At 40.4% G+C, this 27,558-nt stretch overlaps 1 protein-coding gene across 1 annotated transcript in view; it reads left to right on the top strand.

Moving 5' to 3' along the window:
* The window catches only part of RAPH1 (Ras association (RalGDS/AF-6) and pleckstrin homology domains 1), a 100,097-nt gene extending 72,902 nt beyond the window's left edge, over window positions 1–27,195 (top strand). The window contains 11 exon segments of the mRNA XM_020814481.3: window positions 6,009–6,086; window positions 6,871–7,030; window positions 9,597–9,718; window positions 10,130–10,195; window positions 11,778–11,921; window positions 15,285–15,395; window positions 16,400–16,498; window positions 17,107–17,227; window positions 17,895–18,034; window positions 19,241–19,351; window positions 19,353–27,195. Coding sequence (XP_020670140.3) covers window positions 6,009–6,086; window positions 6,871–7,030; window positions 9,597–9,718; window positions 10,130–10,195; window positions 11,778–11,921; window positions 15,285–15,395; window positions 16,400–16,498; window positions 17,107–17,227; window positions 17,895–18,034; window positions 19,241–19,351; window positions 19,353–21,188 — 2,988 coding nt within the window. The 3' untranslated portion in view covers window positions 21,189–27,195.
* Window positions 27,196–27,558: the final 363 nt, after the last annotated feature.

A 27,558-nucleotide genomic window follows, 5' to 3' on the forward strand; every position in this document is an offset into this window, starting at 1 on the left:
CCACTAAAAATCCATACACAGAAGCTGGGTTTCAACCCATACAGGTCTTCCTCAGGCTGGGCTCCAAAGGCCTTGGGGGGAAAAAACATGCTGCTGTTTTGCCACACTAGAGGAAATGTGGCTCCATAAAAGATTATCGCTTCCAACTATCAGAGATGGTACTGCATAGAACGTATTGCATTGATCTTCCCTAGAGGGCGCCAGAGCTTGAATCAGGGCAGGTCTAGACCCTAGAAGAGAAGACTCCGTCAGTGTAGTTAGTGAAATTGATAAATGGCACTCTTACACTTCCCCACTTAGATGAATAAATCCAATCAAGCACATTGCCTGGCTTCCTCCTTGTCATTGCCACTTCTCTTGGTATTCAGCTACAGCTTGATAATAATCAATATATGTGTGCAATTTGGATATCACATTACAGTACTACTCTTCCATATCACCATATGAAGTGTAATCTCTTAATTTGTGCTTTTATTTAGAAATTACAAATTTGAATGTAACTAAAACCAATCAGCATCCAAGTATTTTTGAACTGACTCGTTAATTTCTGGTAGGTTTTATTAAAACACCGACTCTTTTAGCTCATTGAGTTAGGTATCTGAATGGAAAGTGTGTAGGCTTGTCTGATTTTTGATAAACCAGATGGAGAAGTGGAGAAGAATGGGCAAAAATACTTATTTCATTCATGCTGCCATTCAGTTAGACAGAGGTAGCATTTTAAGAGTGATTACAGGAGGCTCGTCTCACATGGTGTGACCTTGACAACTGATTTTTTTCCTTTATTCAGCCCTACCAAGTCTGGATTAGGGAGTTCTTGTATATCAAAGGAGTAGCACAAGGCTACAAATGACCTATCCATATTTTTGTGTCCATTCATCCTCCATTGTACAGAGTTCGGAAACATTTTAAATGGACAACATGATTCTGACTATAATGTCTGAAGAAATGCATTGTTTCTGTTAAAACAAATAACTACTGTAATAAGTTTGAAGGACCTCTAGAATTACCCATCAGTATTTTTGATTCATGGTTCGGTTCTAAAGATCTTTATGATTCACAGTCAGGATATGATGTGCTGATTAAGGGATTTAAGCTTGGCCCATAAACCTTTTGACTCTTTCTGAATAGCTAGTTCCTCAAACACAGCACAACTAGATTGTGAAAGTCTCATTTAGGTTCAAAAGACGTTTGCTGTGGGAGGTGATGGTGGGGAAAAAGGCACTTAAAAGCCCTTAGCAATTATTCTTCCCATACTTTTAATTTAGGCTACCATGTAATAATATGGTTATGAATAGAACCAGGGGTAAAACAATGCCTTCTTTGTAATAAATAGGCAATATTTTTAATTGTAAACTTTGAAACCCTGCATTTTAAGTAATAAGACGTATTTGTCCAAACAAATACAGTGGTGCCTCGCTAGACAATGATAATCCATTCCACTGAAATTGCTGTTTAGCGAAATCATTGCCTACCGAAAAGCATTTCCCCATTGGAATGCATTGAAACCTGTTTAATGCGTTCCAATGGGGAAGAATCATCGTTGTCTAATGAAGATTGGCCATAGGAAAGCTGCTTTGCGAACAGCCAATCAGCTGTTTAAATAGCTGTCTTGCGAAGCTTAGGTCCTGAAAACACCTGTTTTGCGAGCACGGAGGAAGCTGTCAAAATCGTCATCTAGCGAAAATTGGTTTGCGAAGCAGGGACCAAACATTGTCCAGCGAAATTCCCGCATAGGAATAACTGTTTTGCGAATCGCTATAGCGATTGCAAAAAGTCAATGTCTAGCGAAAAAACTGTCATGTGCGGTAACTGTCTAGCGAGGCACCGCTGTATTTAAAAAGCTGTTTCAGCATAATTTTGCATCAGGCTTTTGTATTTTGTATATAGTGAGCATTTTTCAGAAGGTGGATTTAAAAAAAAGAATAGCTTTAGTAAGAGAGTACACTTTAGAACTAACTGTTCTTATTAAGGACAAATCCTTTTAGTTTGTCTTAATTTACACTGTCTTCTGAGCATTCTGCGTCTTTCTAAACCCTGAAATGTATTCCATCAGGCCACTTATGGAAATGTGTTCTGTGATATAATATAATACCATAACCTTTCTGACCTCCACATCTTACAAATGAGCTTGCTTTTGTGTTGTTATTGTTGGTCATTGGTAGGTAAACACAGGCTTTGTTTACTAGCCTGATTTCTGGAGAATGAAGCTGTCCAGTGGTTTTCAACCTTGAGTCCCCAGATATTCTTGGATTACAACTTTTAGAAGTCTTGGTCAGCACAGCCAGTGATGGAGGCTTCTGGTAGTTTTAGTCCGAGAACATCTAAGGAACCAAAGTTGGGAATTACTGCTCTAAAGAAATCATGGTCCTCGAGGACAAAGATGTTTCTTCATCTTCTAAATGTGTCCTGAATAGTTTGTCTTGTTTTACCTGAGGTGGACAGATTGATCCTTTATTGTTACATAAGATACACTTTACATGAACAGCAAATCCTTGCATGCTCTTCTTGCCTGAAGTCTTGTTCGCCTTATTTTCAGTTTTGAGTTTTGCTGGCAAGTCATCTTGAAAGGTGAGCATTTATTAGCTATATTTCACTACGAGATCTGAAGAAACCCCAGTGGCTTCACAAAATAAGACTTGCTAGTATTTCTCTCTCTCTCTCTCATAGTACTGTACTTTATATTTCATCGTGTACCTATCTTGAGAAAATGCTTGTACAGCTATCTTTCTAAAAACTAATATAAATGTGAATACTGTATAAATTTCATTTTTACATTTTCTTGTGAGTACTACCAACCTTTTGCAATCAGCTTGTTACTCTTAAATATTAATTTCTGCTTTACGGTCCATTTGAATCAATGGAATTTATGGAGATGACAACTCATCAAATCTTCACTGATTCAATGGGCCTACTGTAGTGTGATTTACTGTGCCATGTAACAGGATGCAAGCCATTAAGTACAGTATGACCCCCATGTTTGCAGGGAATTGATTCCAAGCCCCCCCCCCATGCTGAAAACTGAAGTTAATAGTGAATGTTGTACATAGGATGGTACCTAGCTCCCTCTAGTGTCCAGTTCTAGTGACAACTACACCACAGAAGTATGTATTTCTGGGATATAAAAAGTAATTTAAATATTTTTAGACCATGGATAAGTGAAACCACTCCTGACACCAGGGTTCTCTGTGAGTCCCTGGTTTGATCAAACAGTAGTCTGCTATTAAGTCAAAACAGACATATTTTGAATTATACCTGCAATAGAAAACATGATTTACAGGTGATTTGGAATTTTGGTTCAGAGAACAAGCATACAGTAAATCATTTGTCTGGATCAAATAGACAAATATGATTTGATGAAACCAGGAAGTAAGTGCTTATATAGGTGCTATATTTTTAACTGAAAAGCAGTAGACAAGAAAGTAGACATCAGGAGACAAGAAAGAAGAAATGTAAAAGATTCATTTCTCCAGTGCCAAGTCTGGCTCCTTGTTGGAAGTGTAGTTTGATGGCCAGAATCCTGTTGGTGTTGGAGTAAGATTTGCGTAATCTGTTGCATCTAATCAGCAAAGTGCCAAGGCCTATCTTTAGTTGGTTCTATGACCAGGCACCTTACATCTTAGCTGCAGTTATTTGCAGTTGCACAGACCTTACACAAACATCAGTAGGAGTTTGACCTACATTTAATTTTAAAAATTCCCTTCAATCCAGGATCTAGTTCATTGCTGCTATTTATTATCAATTTTATGATTTATAAAGCATTTGTATTAATCAATAAATGTAGGTGTTCTATAGAAGCAAAAAAGCAAACATACACCATACCTCTGGATGTGCTTTTGACTTCTTCATTCAGGCTGAATTAGAAATTGACAGTCCCAATGCATGTGTAGATTTATGAAAGCAAGAGATTTTGTTGAAAGTGGTGAAATATGAGAGAGTTGTTGATAGAACATTTAAGCCAACCTTTGACCCTGCAAATAATTTTAACATCTCTTTAACTTTCATAAAATGATATTAGTTATTTCTAGTTCATCTTGAACAAATGTTTCTCTTTATAAATCAGTAGTAAATAATCACAGTAATTTCCTGTTAAATTGCAGAAGTGGGCTTTTTAATGTTCAGTGTCTGCAGCAGTGTATCTCATAGATACCTCATATTTGCTACTCTGTCTTTCGTTAGTCATTGATCTAGTTACAAATTCTTATGCTGCTGTCTAGGAATAATTTAATCCTGAATAAACTGGTCACGACAGAGTTGCCAGATGAGTGACTAGAAATTATAACATTCTGTTCATGATTATAACGACCAAATTTAGGAACTGTCCCTCCTTTTTATCTAAAAGCCGCCACAGTGATACCTTGCTAAATGATGACCCCGCTAAATGACGAATCCACATAATGATGACTTTTTGTGATCGCTATAGCTATTTGCAAAACAGTCGTTCCAATGGGGGATTTTCGCTTGATGTCAATTAGGTCCATGCTTTGCGAACCGTTTGTTCACAAGACAACGATTTTTTCAGCTGCGCAAAATGACTGCCCTGTGTTATGGCTTCCCTATGGGCGATCTTCGCTGGACGCCGAGGTATTTTCCCCATTGTAACGCATTAAACCAGGTTTCAATGCATTACGATGGGGAAAGGCTTTTCGCATGACGGCAATTTTGCTAAACAGCGATTTTCACAGGACGGAATATCATCATCATGCGGGGCACCACTGCATTTGGCAGAGGTGTGAGACAACAGGTAGATTTCTGTTCTTCACAATCCACCCTACTGAACAATCCAAACAAAAGGAATAGCAGGGTAGGCACACATCATTTGTTCATGATGCAGTATTACAGTGTAGACTCTGCTTGTAAACAACCCAGAGAGTGCTTTACGTGCTAAAGGACAGTATATAAGCAGAACACTTTGCATTGCTTTTGCTCTGATTGTTCTTTCCTCCTTCTCGTAGTATATCTTGTCTCTTAAGTTTGGTACTAAAGAATAAAGTGGTCTGTGTTGTTTATGGGCGATCAAGGACTTCCTGAATTCTGCAAACCATAGCAGAGACTTCTGAATTAAGGAACGTCATATTTAAAGTTAAAGTTAAACACCCTTTATAGTAATGCTGGTGTGCAAGACAGTTCCTGTTAAGGAGAACTACAGTTTTGGAATGTTTTGGAATATTTAAATCTCTTGTGTTATTTGTTTTAGCTGTATACTTTGCTCTCTGTGAGAGATGCACTGCAGAGTTTCCAGAGTTTCATGCTGCATAGAACTACCATCATGATTAAAAAAAATAAGACCCCATGTTCTTATGCCTGCTTGACAACATTAACATTCCTTGTTTTCTTGCATAATTGACTATTCAGATAATGTTTCCAGCCTCATTTATCACTACTGTTATCAACTTACTCGATACATCCACGGAAGATGATTATGTTTCTTGATGAACAAGGGCTACAGCCACTAGCAGCTGTTGCCTTTTTCACTACTCATTGTAGTACGCACTGAGAACATGGGGCAGGAGGTAGTTATACATGACTAGGAGAAAATCCGTGGAGAAGACAGCTCTTCCGTCAGTAAAAAAGAGCAGCATGAGGGTAACTGATGAAAAATACTTGTTAGGTCAAGGAAAACTGAATTTGGATAGCACGTATTTATTAAATTAATGATACAGTACTTAAAAGAGAGAAGGCTAGAGTAGGTAATTAGTGTGGGTCCTGTTGTTCACTGCTAAGAAGGAATCTTAAAAGGGCAAAGCCCTTTATTGGACTTGGTTGTTTACATGTGCTTTTTGTAGAAGAATTTGTTATTGGAACCATGGGTGGACAGTTGGAATAGGAGGTGGAGGCTGAATAGGGGAAATGGCCCAAAAAGTGTTTTGCTTTAAGTGGTTACGTTGGAAGGGATCCTATCATTCTCTTTAGTCCAGCGATTGATGCCAGTATGTCCTTAGGATTCAAAAGCTTTCCAGTGGTTGAGATGTAACTTAGTCTTAGTCAAACAAACTTTGTTTCTTCTACAGGAGGAACAGGCTGCAAAGCTGAAGGCTGAAAAGATCCGGGTAGCTTTGGAGAAGATTAAAGAAGCACAAGTTAAAAAGGTAAACCATGGTTCCATTTTCCCACCCCCACTTCACCTGCCGGTTGTTCAGAGCCCGTCTTGATATGCAACTCAGGACTGGTTTGGTTAATTTGCTGTTGGGGAATTAGTTAACGGTTAAGGGTTGTTCATACATGGCATCAGTATTCTTCCTCCTGGAATATACTCACGGAAGTCCTTTTCTCTTGGGTCTTACTCCCAGTTGTTGCAGTAGTTTGCATCATATTGCACTGTCTGGCTATGCAAAGTTCTTGATTTATGGAGATAGCAATAGAATATAGAGTCCCTAAGTTAGAATTGACTTGACAGCACATTATTATTGTTGTTGTTGTTGTTGTTGTTGTTGAAGATTAAAGTTTATAACTTCTTATAATATTTCATTTTAGGTAGTTAAGTAATTTGAAATCTTGAACTATAACACATCCCATAGTAATTTGCTCTATCAAATACTGTGGTTACAATCCAGTATTATGGTGGCGTATCCACAATATGAGAAATAAGGCTAATTTATTTTACTTTTGCTGATCAGAACTGTAATGTTTAAACTGTCCAATCAAATCCTAGTTTGCAGTTATTTAACAAGCTCTTTAAAACCAGCAAACAAAATCAGTAGGAAAACTGGAGTAATTCACCAAATACCAAGTCATGAAGCCAAAGTTCTGAGTAAAATGTAACTGGTAGCAAAAGGGGACTAACCCGAAATAACCTCAGCACAAAGGCGAAACATATTTGTTTTCTTTGACTGATGTTTAACTCTTCTCTTTTTCTCCCCCTTCCATGTACAGCTCGTAATACGAGTCCATATGTCTGATGACAGCTCCAAAACGATGATGGTAGATGAAAGGCAGACAGTGAGACAAGTGCTGGACAACTTGATGGACAAGTCTCATTGTGGATTTAGCTTAGACTGGTCTCTGGTAGAAACCATCTCTGAATTGCAAATGGGTTAGTAAAATTTGAAATACAGGCACTTTCCATATGGATGCAGAATGACCCCATGATCTTAGCTTTTAGGAATCTATGCTCACTTCAGCAATATTCATGAGGCCATATATAATTGAAGTTTTGAAAAGTGGCTCATTTTGGCTACCAGCTGTAGAATTAAAAAAAACTTGTCTACCTATAGATTGATATTTTATTACTGAAACATCCATAGAATAGGCTTTGTTATGTTTGTCATACATGACAGTGAACAGTACTAACAAATACCATTTGATACAATAGAAATAATAATCAAATAGCAGATGTCTTTTCAAGCAGATTAGATTTTACAGTTTTCCATCTAACAGTAGGTTAGCATTTCATACCCCTGGAGTATGTACAGTCCTCATCAAACTACATTTAAAGGTTTTCTCTCATTCATTTCAACTGTGTGTGAGCACATTTGTGCTCAGGCCCAAGTCCATTTAAAATTCTGTTTTTCTCCATTGGTTTTTTCAACGAACTCTCACTTGCCCCCATTGAGGACATTTTGAAAGTAATTTTTCAATATGAAACAAATATGGCTTACTCAAATAACAAGACAGGTGTCTTTATTCTGTAGCTACCTGTTCTTTCTTCCATCCTGCTATTTTTCATCCCACCTGGTTCTCAACCCCACCCCTATTAGCATCCTCTTTTAAGGTGTTGGAGAGACGGGTTGTGTTCTCTTTGTATTTCTGCAAACCTGGGAGTGGGGTTTGCCCATCATATTTCTATGCAGTAGCTTCCTCTTTGACTGCGGAAGGAGAAGATCACAAAAAGTGGAATGAGAAAGAGGGAGAGCATGGTGGGCAAACTAGTTGAGGCATCATTTCCCAAGGAGTTTGGTTCTCAGTAAATTTCCTCTGAAAATTGTCGCCTATCAGAACATGAATTCAGAGTGGAGTGGAGTGGAACACATTTGTGTTATGTTCACACACACCCTTCTTTGACTTCTTCAGTATAGTTTAAAAGTGTTCTGCTTCTGTTAAATATTTCTTTGTTCATTTAAAAAAAAAAACAGTAACACAAGTGTGGTAGAAGCAGTGAGGCCCAGCCATGTTGCTCATGCTCCCTTTTACAAACATTGTTAACAATGCTTCTGTGTTTTACGGCTTCAAAAAATAAATGGTCTCCTTCATCCGTGTCTAAATTTATTAAACAGCCTTTCTTAGTATTGCATTTCATGCTTGAGATATCTTTGGATAGAGGCCAATTCTGAACATAATTCAGTTACTGTTTTGTTGTCATGTACGTTGCTCAGCAAAACTAAAATTATTTCTGTTCAGTATTGAACCTGTAGGTTCTTTGCGCAGATGAATTTGAACTTTATGAAGATTGACCTTTTTATGAAGAAATATTTCTTTAAAAGGAATGACACAGTAGTACCCCCTTATCCACAGGATCAGTATCCACTGACTTACTTATCCACGGTCTGAAAATATTAAAAATATTAAAAGAAAATCAGGAAAAAACTATGTTCACATATATTACTAGAACCAGCCACTGGAGCTAGCCAGAGACTATGCTATGAATACGTGTACATGAAGAATGCATAGCATGGCACCATCTAGTGGTCAGTTCTGGTAGTGCATGTGAAAAAAAAATTTCTGTAACCAGATCTGGGTTCATTGAAGCCCTATCTGCACACATAAGGAGAAAGAGAAACACAGTTTCTCTCTTGAATGGTAGCTCTTCTATATTTGCTCATATACATTTACAGTGGTGCCTCGAATAGCAATGTTAATGCGTTCCGCAAAAAACATTGTCATTGGATTTCTTTGCTATTCAAAACACGGTTTCCCATTGAAATGCATTGAAAGCCGGCTAATCCGTTCCAATTGGAATGAATTGCCGTTGTTAATGGGAAAATCTCCATAGGAAACATCGCTATTCAAAACGCGGTTCCCCAACTGAAATGCATTGAAACCTATTCAATGCATCTCAAAGGGGGGGGGAATCAACAACAAATTAACAAAGAGTCAGAACAAGATCAAATTGGCTTAACAAAGGGTTTATTCATTGCACTTTACGATCTCAAATATTTCAAACAGGAAACTTTAACTTTAAACCCTTTAAAAATAGCGAACACGAACCGTGGTTCCTGATCGAAATGCATTGAAACCTATTCGATGCATCTCAATGGGGAGAAAAAAAGATCGCTATTCGATAATTGCCCATAGGAAAAATCGCTATTCAAAGCGAAAAAATGCCCCGAAAGCCACATCGCTATTCGGTTTTTCCGTTAATAGAGGCGCTCGCTATTCGAGGCACTATTGTAAGTGCATTTTGATGCATAATGGGTCCTGTTTGTATTATGTACTCTTCATGACTGATAGGAAATTAATGTACACATAGTTATTATACTAATCATGTATTTGTAAAGTATTTTTATTGCCTTTGTGGTGCTAAGAAATACTCTTCTTAATTATACAGTATAGTTTTGTTCATGTCTTTTGTCATGTGTCACCAAGCCACTGACTCCATCCATTGAAATGAGGAGGCTGGGCTTGGATTTTTTTTTAATTTTACCTTACCTGTAATTATGCAGAGAGAATCTTTGAAGACCATGAAAATTTAGTTGAAAACCTCCTCAATTGGACAAGAGACAGTCAAAACAAACTTATGTTTGTAGAACGTATAGAAAAATATGCACTTTTCAAAAATCCTCAGGTGAGTATGGTGCTTCTTTTCTGCACCTCACCACAATTCTAGTATTTGCGTTTATATTTTTAAATTAAACACGTTTGGATGCATGATGTCCAAATATATTGTAAAGTGACAGGTCTCATTGTGTCCCAATTCAGGTAACGTGTATTAGAAGAAATATACTTAGGAATGTATAACACTGTCTTTGTCTTTTGCTTTGTTTTACGTTTATGGTTGTGTATAAATATTCTGCTTGCTTTTTAAAAATCAAGGAGAGTAAAAATATCATACAGTATATATTTTTGGTGGGAGCAACCTAGTGGAAATTTCTTCAGGGACACAACTTTGTATCAGCATCAAGGTGAATTGGGATAAGTTCTGGAACTCCGAGCTATTCTTGATGTATCAGCTGAAATGTTAATGTCTTTCTTACAGAATTATCTTCTAGGGAAAAGAGAAACCTCTGAAATGGCAGATAGAAACAAGGAGGTGCTATTGGAGGTATGATTTCACTGAAGCTTTATAAGATGGGGGCCATTTTACTATTGCATTTACTTATTTACAGCCAGGATATTTTTACAAACTGTAAAGGGACAATGCCCTCAAATGCCAGGATGGATTTAATTTAAATCAAACTGATTCACAATTTGAATTTAAGTTTTTTAAATGATTTTTTAATTTAAATCAATTTGATTTTTTTAAAAAAATCATAGATTTTTATCCATCCAGTGTACAGCTGGGGATCATTTGGACACCAAAGTTTTTCTAGCACCCAGAGATGTCCCCTCATATTCATTTTTTAAAAGCTGTTGAAAATCCATAGCACACGTTCCCAGCCACTCTATTGGCTTCATGAGAGCTGGTTTAATGTTTATTTCAGCTTCCTGTACCTCACTGACATAATTATTTGAGGATGTTTTCAGTCAGACAGCTCACTTCCAGTAATATCCATTTCTTACAGGTTAATTGATGGCTATTATTTCCTTTTACATGAGGGACTGTTTAGAGCACTAGAGAATTACAGAGCTGCAGTCTTCTGATGCTTAAGCAGCTCCTCATCCATTCAGACATTTAATAGGCAGGAAAAAACAAAATCTCCATTGAATTCACAGTGAAGTCCGGAAACAAACACTCCAGTGGAAGACTTCCTCTTATAATTAAACCAATTCAGTTGGTGAAAAGTCTATATGAAACAAAATAGATGTAGTAAATAATGTAGTAGTAAATAATTTTGACTTTAATAAAGAAGTTAAATACAATAAAATTGATATCAAATAGCTGCTGCAAAGCCAGGAAAGTGGCTGGGAAGCCATCCTGCTGATTCTCACTGACTTTCAGCAACTTTCCTTCCCAGCACTTCCGGGGGAAGGGCAGCCCTCTGGTCACTGGTCAAAGTAAGAATTGGCCTTTGGCCTCTCTGAGATCACCCGCTCCTGACTCATAACCGTAAATGTGTGAATTTGCCACTCTGTAATGCTGGAGTGAGTTATGTCCCGCCTGCAAAGCTCCATCCAACTCTATTGGGCCTGTCAGAAATGAGGGACTGCGTGGAGGGGGGGGATGGAGGAGGCAGAGCCTGTGATCCTCTGAATGTTATTCTCAGCATGCTTAAGCACTGCCTGTATTGGCTAACATTCAGAAATTTGGCTTTTTTATCCCACTACAATTCACAGAATCCACAGTATCTGATAGGAGAGAGGTGGCCAGGTGATCTTGGTAGTATCCCGACACACAGAAGAGTCTGTCTTTTATTCCGTTACAACATCCCTGTTTATGTTCCTGGGAGAATCTACAGCGATACTCTGCCATGATCAGGTTTAGCAAGGCAATGTCCGTGAGCAGGAGGAATGTACGACTGGGCAGGAAAAAAGAGCTGGCAGCCTTAAATTACAAACAAAACAAAAGCTTGGGCACCTGGCAAAAGAAAGTTGTAATTCCATGGCATGCGGCTGGTTATTTAAGAGCTAATAAATAGAGACCTGAAGGTTCATTATAGGTAGTGGCTGTTAGAGGTAATGTTTGTGTGAATATCTCATTTTTCTGTCTTCAAGGTTTTCTTTTTTTAAAATGGCTTCTGTTCTAGGAATGTTTTTGTGGAAGCTCAGTGACAGTGCCGGAAATCGAGGGAGTGTTGTGGCTGAAAGACGATGGCAAAAAATCATGGAAGAAGCGTTACTTTCTTCTGCGGGCTTCTGGGATCTACTATGTTCCGAAAGGAAAAGCAAAGGTGATTTTCTTTCTTTCGGACACAAGGTTAAGCCTTTTAGTCGTTGTCATATTTTAAAGGTGAAAAACAGACACACTGAAAGGCTTGCAAGGCAAGTGAGATATTTATGGCGCCGCTTCATGAGGTCCTGCCCTCCCCAGTGAGATTCCATGACTGACCAGGGATTCAAACCCAGGCCTCCTGAGTCCTAGTCCACCACTCTATCCACTGTGCTGCACTGGGTCTTGCTAACAGATTTCTTTAGTTCCATTGAACTTAGACTGTAGCTAGAAGGTAAGGTAAAGGTTCCCCTTGACAAATTGTCCAGTCATGTCTGACTCTAGAGAGCGGTGCTCATCCCCATTTCCAAGCCGTAGAGCCAGCGTTTGTCTGGAAACAGTTTCCGTGGTCACGTGGCCAGTGCAACTAGACACGGAATGCTGTTACTTTCCCACTGAGGTGGTACCTATTTACTCGCATTTACATGCTTTCAGAGTGCTAGGTTGGCAAGAGCTGGGACAAGCGATGGGAGCTCATTCCGTCACGTGGAATCGAACCGCTGATTTTTCAACCTTGCAGCCCAGAGGCTTTGCGGTTTAACCTGCAGTGCCACCGTGCCCCCCTGAAGATGTAGCTAGAAAAAGCACTGTAATATTGATAGTCTCCTGGTTTTGAAACAGACATGAAAACAAAGAGGAGCTGTAAAAGATAATAGTGTTGTAACACTTTAACAGGAGGTTAGACCTTTGGTTGGGGAGCACGTCCATTGAAGGGGATAAATAAGCTACCTTGAGTCCCATTTTTTAACAGGAACCTAAGGTATATATACAGTAAATAAATCAATAAATAAAAGTATTCCAGCCTTTTGCCCTTCCCTTTCGCCATTCACTCCACTCTCAAAGAGACACAGTGGGTTTGGAATGGGCAGAACGTTCCTATGCCAGCACAACGGTCCTTGTGGCAGCTGATGGGTCTGTCAGCACAACTGTAGGTGAGCCACGAAGCTGGGTGCGGGGGGAGGAGGGGGAGGGAAAGTTCAAAAAGTGGGACAGAGCTAAGTTATGCCAGATCCAAATTGCTCTCAGTCCCAAGGCTCAGCCACTGTGCGCATACACAATCATGGTATCCTAAGTGACTGTGGCGTTAGCCCTTGTGGCCCTTGCTTGCCCTTCTGTCACAAAGGCTCACGTCGTATTTTCCTCTTGCTGCCACCAGTGGATTACCTCAGTCCACAATATAAATGACGTTTGTCTGAACACTTGACTTGTGAACAGAAACAGAACTTATTTATTGAAGTGAAGCAGATTGAATAATAACAGAGGTTTCTCAGTTAAACATTATACACAAGCAAATCATCAACAGTTCTCTCAGTATGTACTTCTTTTCTCTTTCTGTATCATTACCACCTTCTCTACCCAATTTCCTAACCAGCTCTACATCTCTCAGTATCTGTTCCCTCTCTCTCTCTCTCTCTCTCTCTCTCTGATTAACCAGCCCTATCTGACTCCTCCTTCTCCCGCCAAACCTCATGTAACTGCTGACTCCGCCTCATACGTCCATGCAAATCAGCTCATGAATATGAATAGCATGAGTGACGTGGGTGATTGTCACAGTGACTTCTAACATCCCTAGACTGGGAAAGGTTTGGATTTAGCACAGTGATAGTTATAGAAATGATGCATCCGGGAGAGAGGAAAGCAAGCCTGGAAGAGCAAGTTCTGTGTATAATGATCAGTCTCTGTGTATAAGATAATACAGGCTTATAGAGCATTGCCACAAATGTTATCTTCCTGGATTGGTGGCTGGCTTTTCATCTTTATAATCTCAGTTCAGAATCTCAGAAGTTAAGCTTTCATGTGCATTGACAGCCAGGATTATTAAAATGCTAAACTTTTAAAATCTGGTGTAGCTCAGTGCAGAGCCAGGAGTATGAATCTCGCCCCCACCCCAGTGCCTCCTGGGAGAGAAACCGTCTTGAGGTCACCTGCAGCTGGTGTGGCTGCTAAAGTTTGCCATGTGCTCCTTACGCCAAAAACTCTGCTCCAGAGAGTCCAGTAGCCCTTTGGAGTGGGCTTGAGAGAGGAACGCCTGTTGTGCAGACAGATGACACTGGATTGTTCCCCCTGGAGCACCGGATGATGTTTGATCTGAGAAAATCCTTCCTTTTACTGACTTTTTGTACAGGACTAAAATTTTGGATGAAAATACCTGTTTAACTCACTGGTCATAAACAATGTTAGATGTTCTCTTCACGGAATGTAATTTTCATTATAAATTCTACTTCTGTTCATTTCTTGATGTCTACTGCTAACATATCCCACTTTAAAAAATTTTTAAAAGTTATATGCTAGTCATATCTTTAATGACGCTAAAGTTTTCATAACACTTATTAAACTGTTCTAATTCGAAATATCTTTCATTGTTGATTGATCCTTGTAAACTGTTTTAGATTAAATATTGTGGTGACCCTTCCCTTTTCAGTGTTAATATTTACCCCATTCAGGATGAGTGGGTTAATATTTTACTTTAGAGAATGTTGTCTCAAAAATAACCTTTAGAGAGAGAGAGCCCATTTTGAATTTTAATGCTTCCTATTAATTCCTTAAATGCAAGCATCATTTCCCACTGCTGAGGTCTCAAAGTCGCTCACACAAAAAGAAAAATGGCTTTTTACCACACCCAGAAGGGGAACCATGGACTCCACTGCACTTAATTGATCAGATGCTTTGTCAGGCAACAAGTCATGTATCTGGCATGCAGCCAGGACCTCATAAATTAGCCATGATGACTTCCGCAGTTTCCTTTCCATGTGTGTTAAAAACCTGTAGGGTTCTAGCCATAATCGGTATAATCCAAATATAATTGTACAATAAAGCAAACATGTCAGATTGCCTCAGAAAGCCACAGTCTTCTCCCTGTCCCTCTGTGCAGAGTGAACACTACTTGAACAGACCAGTTGTTCTGTTTCTTATGTCAAGACATCTGTGTGAACAAATATATCTTCACCTGCTTGCATCTAAAATATAGCCAAGTTGGGACAAGGTAAACTTCCTTGAGAGGAAAATTCTATAGATGGGGGCTGCCACAAAAAAAGGTCCGTTCACATAAACAGCTCCCTTGACGATCGAAAGGGCATACAGACGAGGCCCTCTCCTGCCAATTTCCATAAGGTCTTGTGGAGAAGGGTAGTATTTCAGCTGCTGGGGTGCCGAGCCAAACAAGTCTGAATAGGCTACAACTAGGACTTTGAATTTTACCATAATGTTCAAGGTCGATCTCCTTATTTGATTCAAGATTCCTTCTTTAGAAATGATTCATGTTTTTAGCACAATTTATTACTTGCATATATAAGCAGCCCTAAATTATGTGTGCTTTTATTTACAGGTCTCACGGGATCTTGTGTGTTTTCTTCAGCTGGATCATGTAAACGTTTACTACGGGCAAGATTATCGCAACAAGTATAAAGCCCCTACAGACTATTGTCTAGTACTAAAGGTTAGTGCAGAGTAGTATCTATGAAATATAAATTAAAGTTCAAAGGGGGAAAGAAACCATGGATATAGTTCAGTTACCCGTGTTGGTATCTGTATTAAAGAGAAAGATGAACCTTTTGCAGTATTTTGAAGATTATATCATCCAGTGTTGATTTGAATAGAAAGCTTTAAAGCAGTGGTTCTTAACGTGGGCAATAATGCCCCCCAGGGGGCGATTTCATTTTTCAGAGGGGCGGTAGAACGAAAAGGGGCAGTGTGGGGGCACTGGAGCAGAAGGGGGAGGTAGGGGGGCGCTGGAGCAAGCCAAACCTGTGAAGATGGCTGCAGCCTTTTTACAGTGTGCATGAATATATATTTTCCTCCAATTTTAATTTAGTTTCAGACTTTTTGTCTTGAAATTTTTAGTTCCTGCATTTGTTTTTATGCCCTTTTTATATTTCTTTTTGCGTCTTAAAATTCACTTGCAACTAAATCATTAAATGTTACTTTTTTGGGGGCATTTCATTTTCTTGGAATTCAATTTTGTTTTCAGGGGTCATTGGATTTAAGTGTCTTAAATAAATAAATAAACAAACAAACAAACAAACAAACAAATAAATAAATAAATAAATAAATAAATAAATAAATAAATAAATAAATAAATAAATAAAAAGATATCACCGTGGGGAGGGGGGCGATGATAACTTCCTCAATGGCTCAAGGGGGCGTTTCTTTCAAAAAGGTTAAGAATCACTGCTTTAAAGCATCCTCTAAAATCCATAAGAAAAAGAACAAGTTCTTACTCTGTTTTTGAAGATAAAGAACAAGTTCTTACTCTGTTTTTGAAGATAAAGATTATGTATTTTAATTAAATTTTATGAAGCATAACATTCTAGAATAATTATGTGGCCTTCCTGAACATTTAAATGTAGTAACACTGCAGGCTATGACAATAATACTGAAAATGTTTGTGCTGCTCTATTAGGAAAAGTCTTATGTTTGGTTCTGAAATGCTTCTCTTAACAGCATCCACAAATCCAAAAGAAATCGCAGTATATTAAATATTTGTGTTGTGATGATATTAGAACCCTTCATCAGTGGGTGAATGGCATCCGAATAGCTAAGGTATGTCTTGCTCATCTGTCCCATGTTCAGAGTTTCAAGATCTGCTATTTTCCCTGCACCATAGATTTCATTCATTTTATGTCCGGTAAGAGAAGGGAAAGTGTAAATAGTGCCGTCACTGAGATTCACATGTCACCAGCCTCACAAGTAAGAATTAAAGGAGAAGTTCCTTGTGTGCCACCATCAAGGGAGAGAGAAATGGCAGCCACAGCTCCCGTTTACATCTTGCAGCATTTGGGTTGCTGTATTTTTGTTCCTCTCTGTGTGTTTTGCAACAGGTGAGAGAAAATATCCTGAAAAGAATATTGCCCATCCAGCAAAGGTCCTGCAAACCCCCAGTCACAAAACCAGTCAAAACTATCTTTTATTCAGGCCTTTGACTTACCTCTGCCAATTGCTCAGCTAAGGTAGTGGAGTCTCCAGTTTTGAAACCAGGCATAAAAATAACATTTCTGCTACAGCACTTCTTTATATCCCCGAGTTTGGCAGGTGCCAGCCTGCTGTTCTGAAATTAAAAGTTGTGCGGTGGGTACGACTTGGGTAAGCTTGAGAGTTGAATCCTGCAACTAAGGGGATACGGTTCACATGTTCTGTTTTATTTTGTGCAGTATGGGAAGCAGTTGTACATCAACTATCAAGAAGCTTTGAAAAGGACAGAATCTGCCTACGACTGGACATCCCTGTCTAGCTCGAGCATTAAGTCAGGTTCCAGCTCCTCTAGTTTGCCAGGTGAGTCCTAATAAGCCTTTAAAATACGTAGAAGAGGAAGCTGCTTTGTGCTGAGTCAGCTCGCGTCGTCCTTTATTGCCAACACAGCCTGGCAGCAGCTCTCCCAGGGTTTCAGGAGGGACTTGGAAGCATGCTAGCCATACCTGGAGACTCAACCTGAGATTGCCTCCATGCAGAGCATGTGCCCTGCCACTGAGGCATACCTCTTTTTTTGAAATGCAAAATTGAAGTGTTGGTTCAGTGACCAATAAAAACACATGCATTTTCACCTTCGCGTCTTCTTTGGTCACATGAAAATTATACTTACAGTCCAGTTCGAAACCAAAATTCACTCCTTTGAAACTAAGCAAGTGGATTAGAGAATAAATCACACTAAGGATTCTTTTCGATGACATTTTTAACAAGTAGTTAATGTGGTTTATACCGTATCTTGTTTTATAAGACAGGTTTGTACCCGATCTTGCTCACATTTCCCCCACCTGATGAGGAGATAATCCTGAAGATGACAAGGGAGGTGTTTAATGATTTTGCATATCATTCAGTTTTCGGAAAGCCAACCCTGAAGTGTAGGAGTCCTTCACCAAATCAACATGTCCAACTTTGTGAGTTTTGTTGTTGCTGTTTTTGGCAAAGATGCCAAACATGTTTTCCACTCTTCTTCCAACAGAGTCTCAGTCTAATCATTCCAATCAATCAGATAGTGGACTTTCCGACACCCAAACGGGACATATCCGTTCCCAGAGTATTGTTAGTTCCATCTTTTCAGAGGCTTGGAAGCGGGGTACTCAGCTGGAAGAGTCGAGCAAGGTTAGTACAAGTATATATAATGGCCAGTACTTGATTTTAATCGGTGGATGTGGATTTTTACCATTGGAAATCTTGGCCTCGCTTGCAAGCCCTGAACCCTGTGCAAGCCAGCCAGAATTCTCCGTTATGGGATTAAGCATGCAATTGGCAGCATTGCATGCATTCCAGGAAAGAGCTGCCCCTTCCTGTCACCCCTTAGTTACTCTGTCACTTGGTCCCCTTTTGTTTATGCTGTGTTTTGTTTTTATTTCTCCTGTCGGCTCACAGTCTCGTGTGGCATATGCAAAACCTGGAACAGCTCAGAGCGCCACTGCAGTGATGAATTAAGCAGGGGTAGAGAGTTAAGGTCAGGGGCCTTGCTTGAACTATTAACCCGAGTGAATGATGCAACCAAAATCATACAGACTAACTTTTTTTTCCAGAGATCTAATCTTTAAACATATTGATTATCACACATGTGCTTGAGTTTTTAGTGGCCTAAATTGACAGTGTTCTGCACCATCCTATATTAATCTATTCGTTCTGGTTTAATATAGGTTACCGGGAAATTCCTCCCGGGATTAAAACTTGAAAGAAAGGGGCTACCGCTTGTTGAATTTCAGATATTTTACTCTTTGCAGAGTTGTACCTAAATCTGAATCATAAGAAATTCCATTAAGGGTGGCAAGGCATTCATAAAACATACAATAGTTCCATTTTGTGCTCCATTTTTTTTCTATTGAGAAACAAAGTTGCCAAATCAGTCATCTTCATACCTTGACCAGAACTTCTCTGTACCTTTTATTGTTGTGGTTTGACCTTATCTTTCCCTCCCCCTAAAAAAGTACCATGCATGCCTTGACTGCACTTCCTGTATTATAATATGGAAGCTGTGATAGTTTCCACTCTCTCCTCTGCACTGAACCATCTGTACTTGTTCGCTTACTTCTTTCACTTAGTTCTTGTTTAGTTCTTAATGTATTCTTTTCTTCTGCAGTTGGGAGAGGTCATGCTTTAAACCAAAAAGCAGATATTTGGTTATAACCAGTACTCATTAATAGAGGATTGGGACCACCTAGGAGCCTCTGCACCTAATTTTTCAGTTTAGCACCTTGGGCCCTTATTTATGAGCTGTATTCTCTTAGTTTCCTCAGTACTTTATAGGTAAATATCTTTCTCCATGGTTATGTATTTCAATCTCCCCCCCCCCCCTTAATTTTCTTTCAGGCCCGAATGGACTCCATGAACCGCCCTTTTACTTCACTTGCACCACCTTTGTCTCCACAGACTAAAACAGCAGCCCCGTACACAGCATCACAGCCATCGCCTCCCCTTCCGCCCCCCACCACCACCCCCTCCCCCTCCCCCACCTCCCCCGCCCCCTCCCCCACCCCCCCTTCCTAGCCAGTCTGTGCCCTCTGGAGGCAGCTCAGCAACCATGTTTGTCAAGTATAGTACAATAACAAGACTGCAGAATGCCTCTCAACATGGAGGGCTTCTCTTCAAATCACCCCATACAATACAACCACCGCCGCCACCCTTCCCACCAGCAGGAAAGCCTCAGAATCTAGTACCTCCTAATGGAGTGGTCCCTCCACCACCGCCGCCCCCGCCGCCTCCTACTCCGGGATCAGCCATGGCCCAGCTTATGAAGCCGGTGCCCTCCAACCCTTCTCTACCGCAATTCACACCGCCCCCTCCTCCAGCTCCACCGCTCAAAATTCACCAGGTTCATCAGAGCATTCCACAGCCTGTTGCGACCCCCCCACCTCCTCCCCCGGTGCCTGCACCGCCGCCTCCACAGGCTCCTCCTAAACCTGCAATGACCTTGCCTACACAGAACAGCATAAAAGCAGCCTCCCCTATGGTGACATCGCCTGCTCCTGTTCCTTTGGCCGTGAAGAAGCCGCCAGGTTTCACCGCTCCACCAGTTCCGTTGTCTCCTGTCCCAGCAGGACCTACCCCTCCACCCACTTTGCCCAAACAACCAAACTACTCTAGTAAACTTCCGCCTTCCCCACAGTCACCTGTGCCATCCGTTGTGAAGCAGATAGCTAGTCAGTTTCCGCCTCCCCCATTGCCAGTTTCAGAGCCCCAGCCTGTAAAACCTGCCCCTATGAGTGTGCCGCCACCATCTCCTCCAGCAGTAAAAGCCAAGCCAAAATGGCAGCCCACATCAGCCCCCTCTCCTGATTTTCCTCCACCACCACCTGAAAGTAGCCTAGCATTTCCCCCTCCTCCTCCTTCTCCTTCGGTAGTTTCTCCCACTCCAGAGAAGACAGGTAGTTCTCCAGTCAAGAAAGCTAGCAAGACATCCAGTCCTGGAGGGAAGAAACCACCCCCTACCCCACAACGCAACTCCAGCATAAAATCTAACAGCTCAGCAGAGTACCATGAATCTAAGAGACCTTCAGTAGACAGCCTGGTTAGCAAATTTGCACATCCACCAGAGCCTTCGGGGTCTCCTGCCAAGGAATCTCCAACTCCTCCTGCAGCTCCTCCAAAGCCAGGAAAACTCAGCCTGCCTATAGTACTTCAGCAAGCAGGAATGTCAGCAAAAACGCCTGCCATAGGAGCGCTTCCCAAGGGTGCTGTAGAAGAGTTTCCTTCTCCTCCATCCGATTCAGACTTTCCACCTCCTCCACCTGAGATAGAGCTTCCTCTGCCACCAGTAGAGATTCCTGCAGTGTTTTCAGGCAGTACCTCCCCCAAAGTTGCTGTGGTCAATCCTCAGCCGCAGCCTCAGCCATGGTCTAAAGCATCTGGGAAAAAGGCTCCCCCACCGACACGTCCCAAGCGCAATGACAGCACCCGACTGACACAGGCAGAAATGGCAGAATCGCAGGTTCCTGCTGTTCCTCCCCAAGTGCCCACCTCGCCCAAGTCTGGCCTTAGCGTTCAGCCTGGGTTCCTGGCTGACCTGAACAGGACTCTGCAGCGCAAGTCCATCACTCGGCATGGCTCCCTGTCCTCGGCACGGATATCCAGAGCAGAGCCAACGGCTACAATGGATGATATGGCTTTGCCCCCTCCCCCGCCTGAACTTCTCACAGAGAAGCAGAAGACCAGCAACTTTGGAGGTAGTCACATATCAGGCTATGCAACTCTACGGAGGGGCCCACCTCCAGCACCTCCAAAGAGAGATCAGAACACAAAACTGTCAAGAGACTGGTGATCATTAGTGAACTCGATTTGCATTGGCTGCCAGCAGGCTCTTCAAGCTACTCATCCAGAAACACTAGTATTGAGACTCCTCGTCTGTCAGCCACAGGCAATATATATATATATATATGTGCTGTAACGGTAGCTGTGGTGACTACATTCGCATCCAGAGTCAGTCCAAAACAAGGTTTGTCAATCCCACATGGTCAGGTGGGGTGAGGGGTGGGCTGGCAATTTTCCATTTTAAAATCCTTCATGTGGATTGGACCAAAATCTTTTAACACTGTTTTTCCTGAAGTTCAGGGAAACAACTGTTGTCTGTCAACGTGAGACATGTTGGTTGCATGTATTATAAATGTAGGTATATAATATATTGTGAAATACTTTGTTGCAATTATAGAGGCTAACCAGAATGCTTTTGTAAATCTGTATTTATTGTTTCAGTCAACAATATATATATTCAGATATATATATCTATATATATATATATTGAGATCTATAGCCAGAATCGTACTAGTGATTTATGCTTGCATAATGGAAACCATTAGGAAATCTTAGCAGCAAAATGGCAGGTGTGGGTTGGGCACCGAGATTCACTCCCAGAAACAGAACGAGCACCAGAGTAGCCATTGACTGCCGTTTGTCTTATACAAGTGTAAATCCTTGATAGGATTCTGGCCACTAGGAATTCGGGTTGCGGAGAAGTCCTTTACCCTTAAAAATGAAGATATTGGGGGCACTTTAAATCAGCAAAACCCTTTTTGGCAGCTGGTGACAGGTGTACATTGCTGACAAATTCAGTATTTGTCTATTGTCGATTGTAAAATACAGACACAATCTACCAAAACATTCTGGTTGTGATACTACTGAGATTTAAGTTCATGTGTAGAAAGTGTCGTACAGTCAGGCTGCAGTTAAATATACCTGGACAATGAAAGCATTTGTTTCTTGAACTGTTAGCAAACCCATCTATGGTATCTCAAGAACTCAGTCTTTTCTCATACCTCTGCACATTTGGGAATAAACCGCTCTGAATACTCTTTGCAGTAAATGTATAGGATGCAGCTGTAAAGCTATAGCCTGGTTACACTCCCTAGGGAATAATGTAATGAACACAGTGGGGTAGCCTGTGGGTGGGATCAAGATTTGCTCAGAATGAGCAGGCACTATTCTGGCCTATTATTCATTTTTTTACTTATAGGTCTGTTTTGCAAGGAAATGAAAATGCTACCCCTGCCAGTTCCATTCAGAAACATTCTGGATGTGCTGCTGTCATGTCTGGCTGGAGGTTTTGCTTCGTCTGCCACTCAAAACTGCCAACAGGCCAGCTTCCCTAAGGGCTGGTGGACATAATTTATCTCTTCAGCTTCCAATTTAATGGAAGTGTGCAGTTGCACATATAAACGCTCCTCTCCTTTCCACTAGGCCTTAAGGGGAAAGAAATATTGCTGAAGCATTCATTCATCAGTCGCTATCTGGAATGCTGTAGAGGGACAGGGCAGGTGGGCCCATATGGGGACAGTGGCTTAATTAATAAAACAGACCTGGGCGGTTGGAAGGAGACTCCTGTTATGGTATGGAAAACTTCACTTCTCATGCAGGAGACATAGAAGTGGTGGTGTGACCTCCTTTATAAAAGATGGAGAGGAAGAGAAACCTTGGCTCTTGCCATCTCTCTACTTGGGTGAGTTTCAGTCTGAATGGGCTCTTCGTATGAGCAGTTGGCTGTGTAAGTGGAGTGCGAATTTTGGAAATGTATTTGTGCCAGAAATGTTATGGGATGAGGGATTCTTAGTTGTGAAACAATAAGGATTGTATATGCAGTGCAATGCAATACACCAGTTGTGAAACGTAATCTTGATTTTGGCTGTTGCAACAGAATTGTCATAACTTGCATATCATAGATGCAGTCTGCGTGTGTGTGGGTGCTGTGTGTCTTCCTCTGCTGAGGTACTTGAAACATGTTGGTTGGTTTGAAGAGGGTTGGACAACTCTACTACTGTTGGAAACTCCAGAAAATAGTGCATTTCATATGTACTGTTGTTGGGGATCAAAAGTTATTTGGAGAGCTTAGTCATTAAAATAAGCTCTTGAGCCTGATCTGTTTTGCATTCTGAAGAAAGATACATAGGAAGTATTTTTGTCCTATAAAAAGAGGAATCAGACATTATTGCTTTTGTATAACCTGGACCAAAAGGTTCTTAAAGGAAAGGATTGGTGCTGCATTATTTGATGCTGAATCCATTTAGGTCCCCCTTCCTCAGATGTATCCTTGGCAGAGTAATCTTGTTTTAGAATTGTTTACTTGAGCAATAAGAGAATACCATTGTGTGCATTTTAAAGCACCCCTGTTGAAAGGCACTTTTTTTGTATCTTTTGGTCTTCAGCATTTCATTTCTCTTATTTTGGTGCTTCTGAAGTGTCCTTAACCATTGTATCACTGCTTTTTAGCATGTTTTAGTGTATTTGGATAATATCTTTTTTTTAAAAAAATTGTAAACATGCAGTGGATCGGTGCTCTAATTATTGTTCTGCTGCTGCTTGGCCTGAGAAGGAACTCATCATGAGGGACAGGCCAGGTTTGTTCAGTGTTTTAACAGCCACCTCATAGACCCAGAAGGGGGCAAGAGTCGGGGAAGGACTGCTATGGGACTGCCATCTAGCAGGCTTCTTTCCCTTGCACATTTGAATAGGTAACATGGAGAGGAGGGTGGACTGCATTTCCTTTCTAATGCGGGCAAAACAGTGTCTTAAATACAAGGAACCAACCAGTGCTGTCCTCTGAAGATGCCGGCCACAGAGATTGGCGAAACGTCAGGAAGAACAACCTTCAGAACACGGCCAAAGAGCCCGAAAAACCCACAACAACCATTAGATCCCGGCCGTGAAAGCCTTCGTGAATACATATATTCAACCAGTGTATGCTTGAGGGAAAATCCACTTAATTTGAACCATGATTATTTCCCAGTCACTGAGAGTTTCTTGGACATAGAAGTTGCCCATAAACAGTGAGCAACAGCCGGGCAGGTAAGCGCCCATTTGATCATTTGTATCTTTTGAGAACTCTTAATGGAGAACCTTTGTTTTTTCAAATTTTACGAGGAAGTTCACACCTCAATATTTTTAATGCCATCAGTACCTGTACCTATATCTTCTACAGTGGACCCTCGACTTACAGATGGCTCGACTTGCAGAATTTTCGAGTTACAGACTTCTCTGGCCGCAAAATTTAGATTCGACTTGCAGCCAGAGAATCGACTTACAGACCAGAGAAAAACCAAAATGGAATAAAAATAGAATAAAAACCACTGGTTATGGGATTAATCGGTTTTCAATGCATTGTAGGTCAATGGAGATTTGACCTACAGACTTTTCGACTTGCAGCCACCATTCCAATACGGATTAATTCCTTAAGTAGAGGGTCCACTGTACTTCCTTTTTCTCCTCCTTTTGGAGAGAGAACACTGCTACTGTTGGATGTTTCACCATCTTTGCCAGAGTTTTTCTTCTTTTAACCCTACTTTGGTGTTAACATAATGGCCTGCAGTGCCTGTGACAAGCATTGGACACACAGCAGAGCAGCACAAAAACGCTACCATATTTTCAAATCTTGTATGGAACGGACAAGTTGCAGTTTTCATTAGTGCACAATTGATTCAAGACAAATGTCCTTACTTTACTACTGTAGTAACAGTCATTCTTGAATGTCTCCATTTTCTGTTTTATAAAAGAATTTATAGGAGGATTCATACTCATCTCTTTGGTCTCAAGTATATTTAAATGACTTGTGTTTGCAACTGTCATTAATAAATCCGTTGAACATTGTGAGGGAAATAAGACCTGTCTTTTTACCTCAATTCAAAACCCTACTAAAGCCGTTAATATTTAATTAGCACAAAGCTAATAAGGCTAACAAACCTCAGTGTTTCTAAGTGACATCAGCTGAATTCACAGCCACTTCAGTGTGTGATTTGAAAGTGTATCTTCTTTAAAACTTCTCCCTGCATTTAATTTCATTAATTCATATATTGATCATTTAAATATAAATCTGATCAGCTATTAATAAAGACATATTGTTAGATCACAACAAATTGCCCTTCACCATGTTAACATTTAACAATGTAAATCAAATTTTATTTTTAAAAAACAAATTTATAACTTAAGAAAACTGAAATGTAAAGCAAGTGCTTATGTGTCCCCTTGGCTTGGTAAAAAGTACTCATTTTGGTTTTTAAGTAGTTCATATAACCTGCAAGAATATTTTTGTTCTCAAGTTGAAAACATAGGGCCAAGCCACACGTTAGTACAGAAGTTAGAAAGAATCAAGAATTAGCATGTGACAGAGTAGTAAAATTTGGATCAAATCTTTGCCTGCCTGTTGTCATCCCAGTTCCTATGCAACTGCTCCTTAAAAATTGAATACTTTTGTTGCTGTTGTAGTTAGACAGTTAATGTATTTTAATTTTTCAGATAAATTGTGTCAGTCCATTTAAAAGTGCAACATCTTGCTAAAATCTAGCAGAAGAAAGTCAATCACTGCAGTAATCTGCACTCTTACTTGTATGATACATACGGGCTGAAATCCTGTTGCTTGGTGTAGTAAATTTTAAGTTTGGGCAAGTGAAATTCTCTGCAATTTCCACTGATTCAAATGGACCTACTCTTCTTTCAACTCACTACTCTAAAGTAAGTCAGAACTACAGTAGGCACATTTGGATCTATGGAAATCACAGAGGCACTTGACTTGTCAAATCTCCACTGATTCAGAGGCTCACTCTAGTGCAACTAAGCAACAGGATTTCAGCCACTGAATATTGTTGGATGAGCAGTCAAAGTGGAGCTCATTTAGGGCTGGATCCTTGGAAAGCAAGGATCCATCCCCTTGTGATATTCCCCCCACCTACAATGTGTCCCATCACCTACATTCAAAATTAACTCACAAAGAGCACCTCTTGTCAGTGCAGTCAATATGGTAGATGTGTACTTCAGGTATGCACCACACACTGCCAGTCTGGTTGTGAATGCCTTCCTTGTGAGATCTGCCATGTACATCTTCCTTTTGGGGGACAGACTTTTTTTCACATGAATAGCCTTCAACTGCTGCCATGGGGTGCCTGCCTCACATGCTACATTCTTTACATGGCTGTGCTAATAGAGGTACTCTGTATGGTGGAATCTAAAAGGTATGAACATTGCAACACTTAATTGCATTGAGCACATGGTTGATCTTGGCTTGCTTCTCCAACGCATCAGGACTGCGTCTTTGTAACAGCTGTCACTCTTGGCAGTTAGTGGAACAACTATCTGGGATTCTCTTGTCCACCAAAGATAAACAAGGTAAATATGGTAATTCTATCTAAATGCCTAGCTTTTACCCTTTTTACAAACCCAGATCACAATACAGGAACTTGGTTAAACAGTTTTGAACAGTGTGCGTATTGCCTTTGTTAGAGCATGGGGGGTGTCATGTAAAAATACCTATTACTGACTCAGTGCTGCACCATTATTCTGCCCATTATGTATGTACTTTACTTTTAGAAAATAGATGGGGATCATGTGTCCGTTTTTTCCTGCTTTACATATTTTGTAGTTGTAAATCTTTATGACTGTAAATTGTGGGAAACAACATTAGCTTTGTTTTGCAGCCACTGGTAGAGTCAATTGTGGTGATCTTTGTAGCTGATTATACACATGTAAAACACTAATGTTGCAGCAGTAGTTGTTTGTCAGCAGATTTGTGCTAAGTGCTGTAAATATATTCATATGATTACTGCTTTCCAGAAAAAAAAGTTGCACATTATCTTTGGGACTGCCCTCCCATCTCCTTTCCTTTTAAAAAAGAAAGCAAAGCTGATCGTAACTTATGGCTGAGAAGTTTGTTCTTTATAAATATTCTATAAATATGTATAAATCTACTTTTTTAAAGCATGGGAGAAATATAAAATGCATTCATGACAAAGTACTCAGAAATCATTATACAATGGAATATGCACAAGATAATAAAGATATAGTTACATTTATCTGTGGTATTCTTACAAGATGGGTAATCTCCCTTTACTTTGAGATCCACTTCCTTGGTAAAAGTGTGTCATACGCTACTCTTTTGGAATTTGTTTTTACTTTGATACCAACAACCTCTCTGTTCCCTTCTCTTCCTTATTTGTCAGAAGCAATCCAGTGGTACTTCTGACGGATCAGCTGACAGAGTGCCATTGTAGCCCAGGGGATATCTCAGTCCTTACATTCTTCAGGAAGGCTCCTTCTGTACCCCACTTTCCGTTCTTCACCTAGAGGCATCAATCTTTACTTTTCAAAGAACGTATTCTGCAGTATCCCCTAAACTATGGCAGCATAGCAGGTAGAAATGCAGTAATGGCAGGTTA

This window comes from Pogona vitticeps, chromosome 1, assembly GCF_051106095.1.
Source record: "Pogona vitticeps strain Pit_001003342236 chromosome 1, PviZW2.1, whole genome shotgun sequence".
In the NCBI taxonomy this organism is placed as follows: domain Eukaryota; kingdom Metazoa; phylum Chordata; class Lepidosauria; order Squamata; family Agamidae; genus Pogona; species Pogona vitticeps.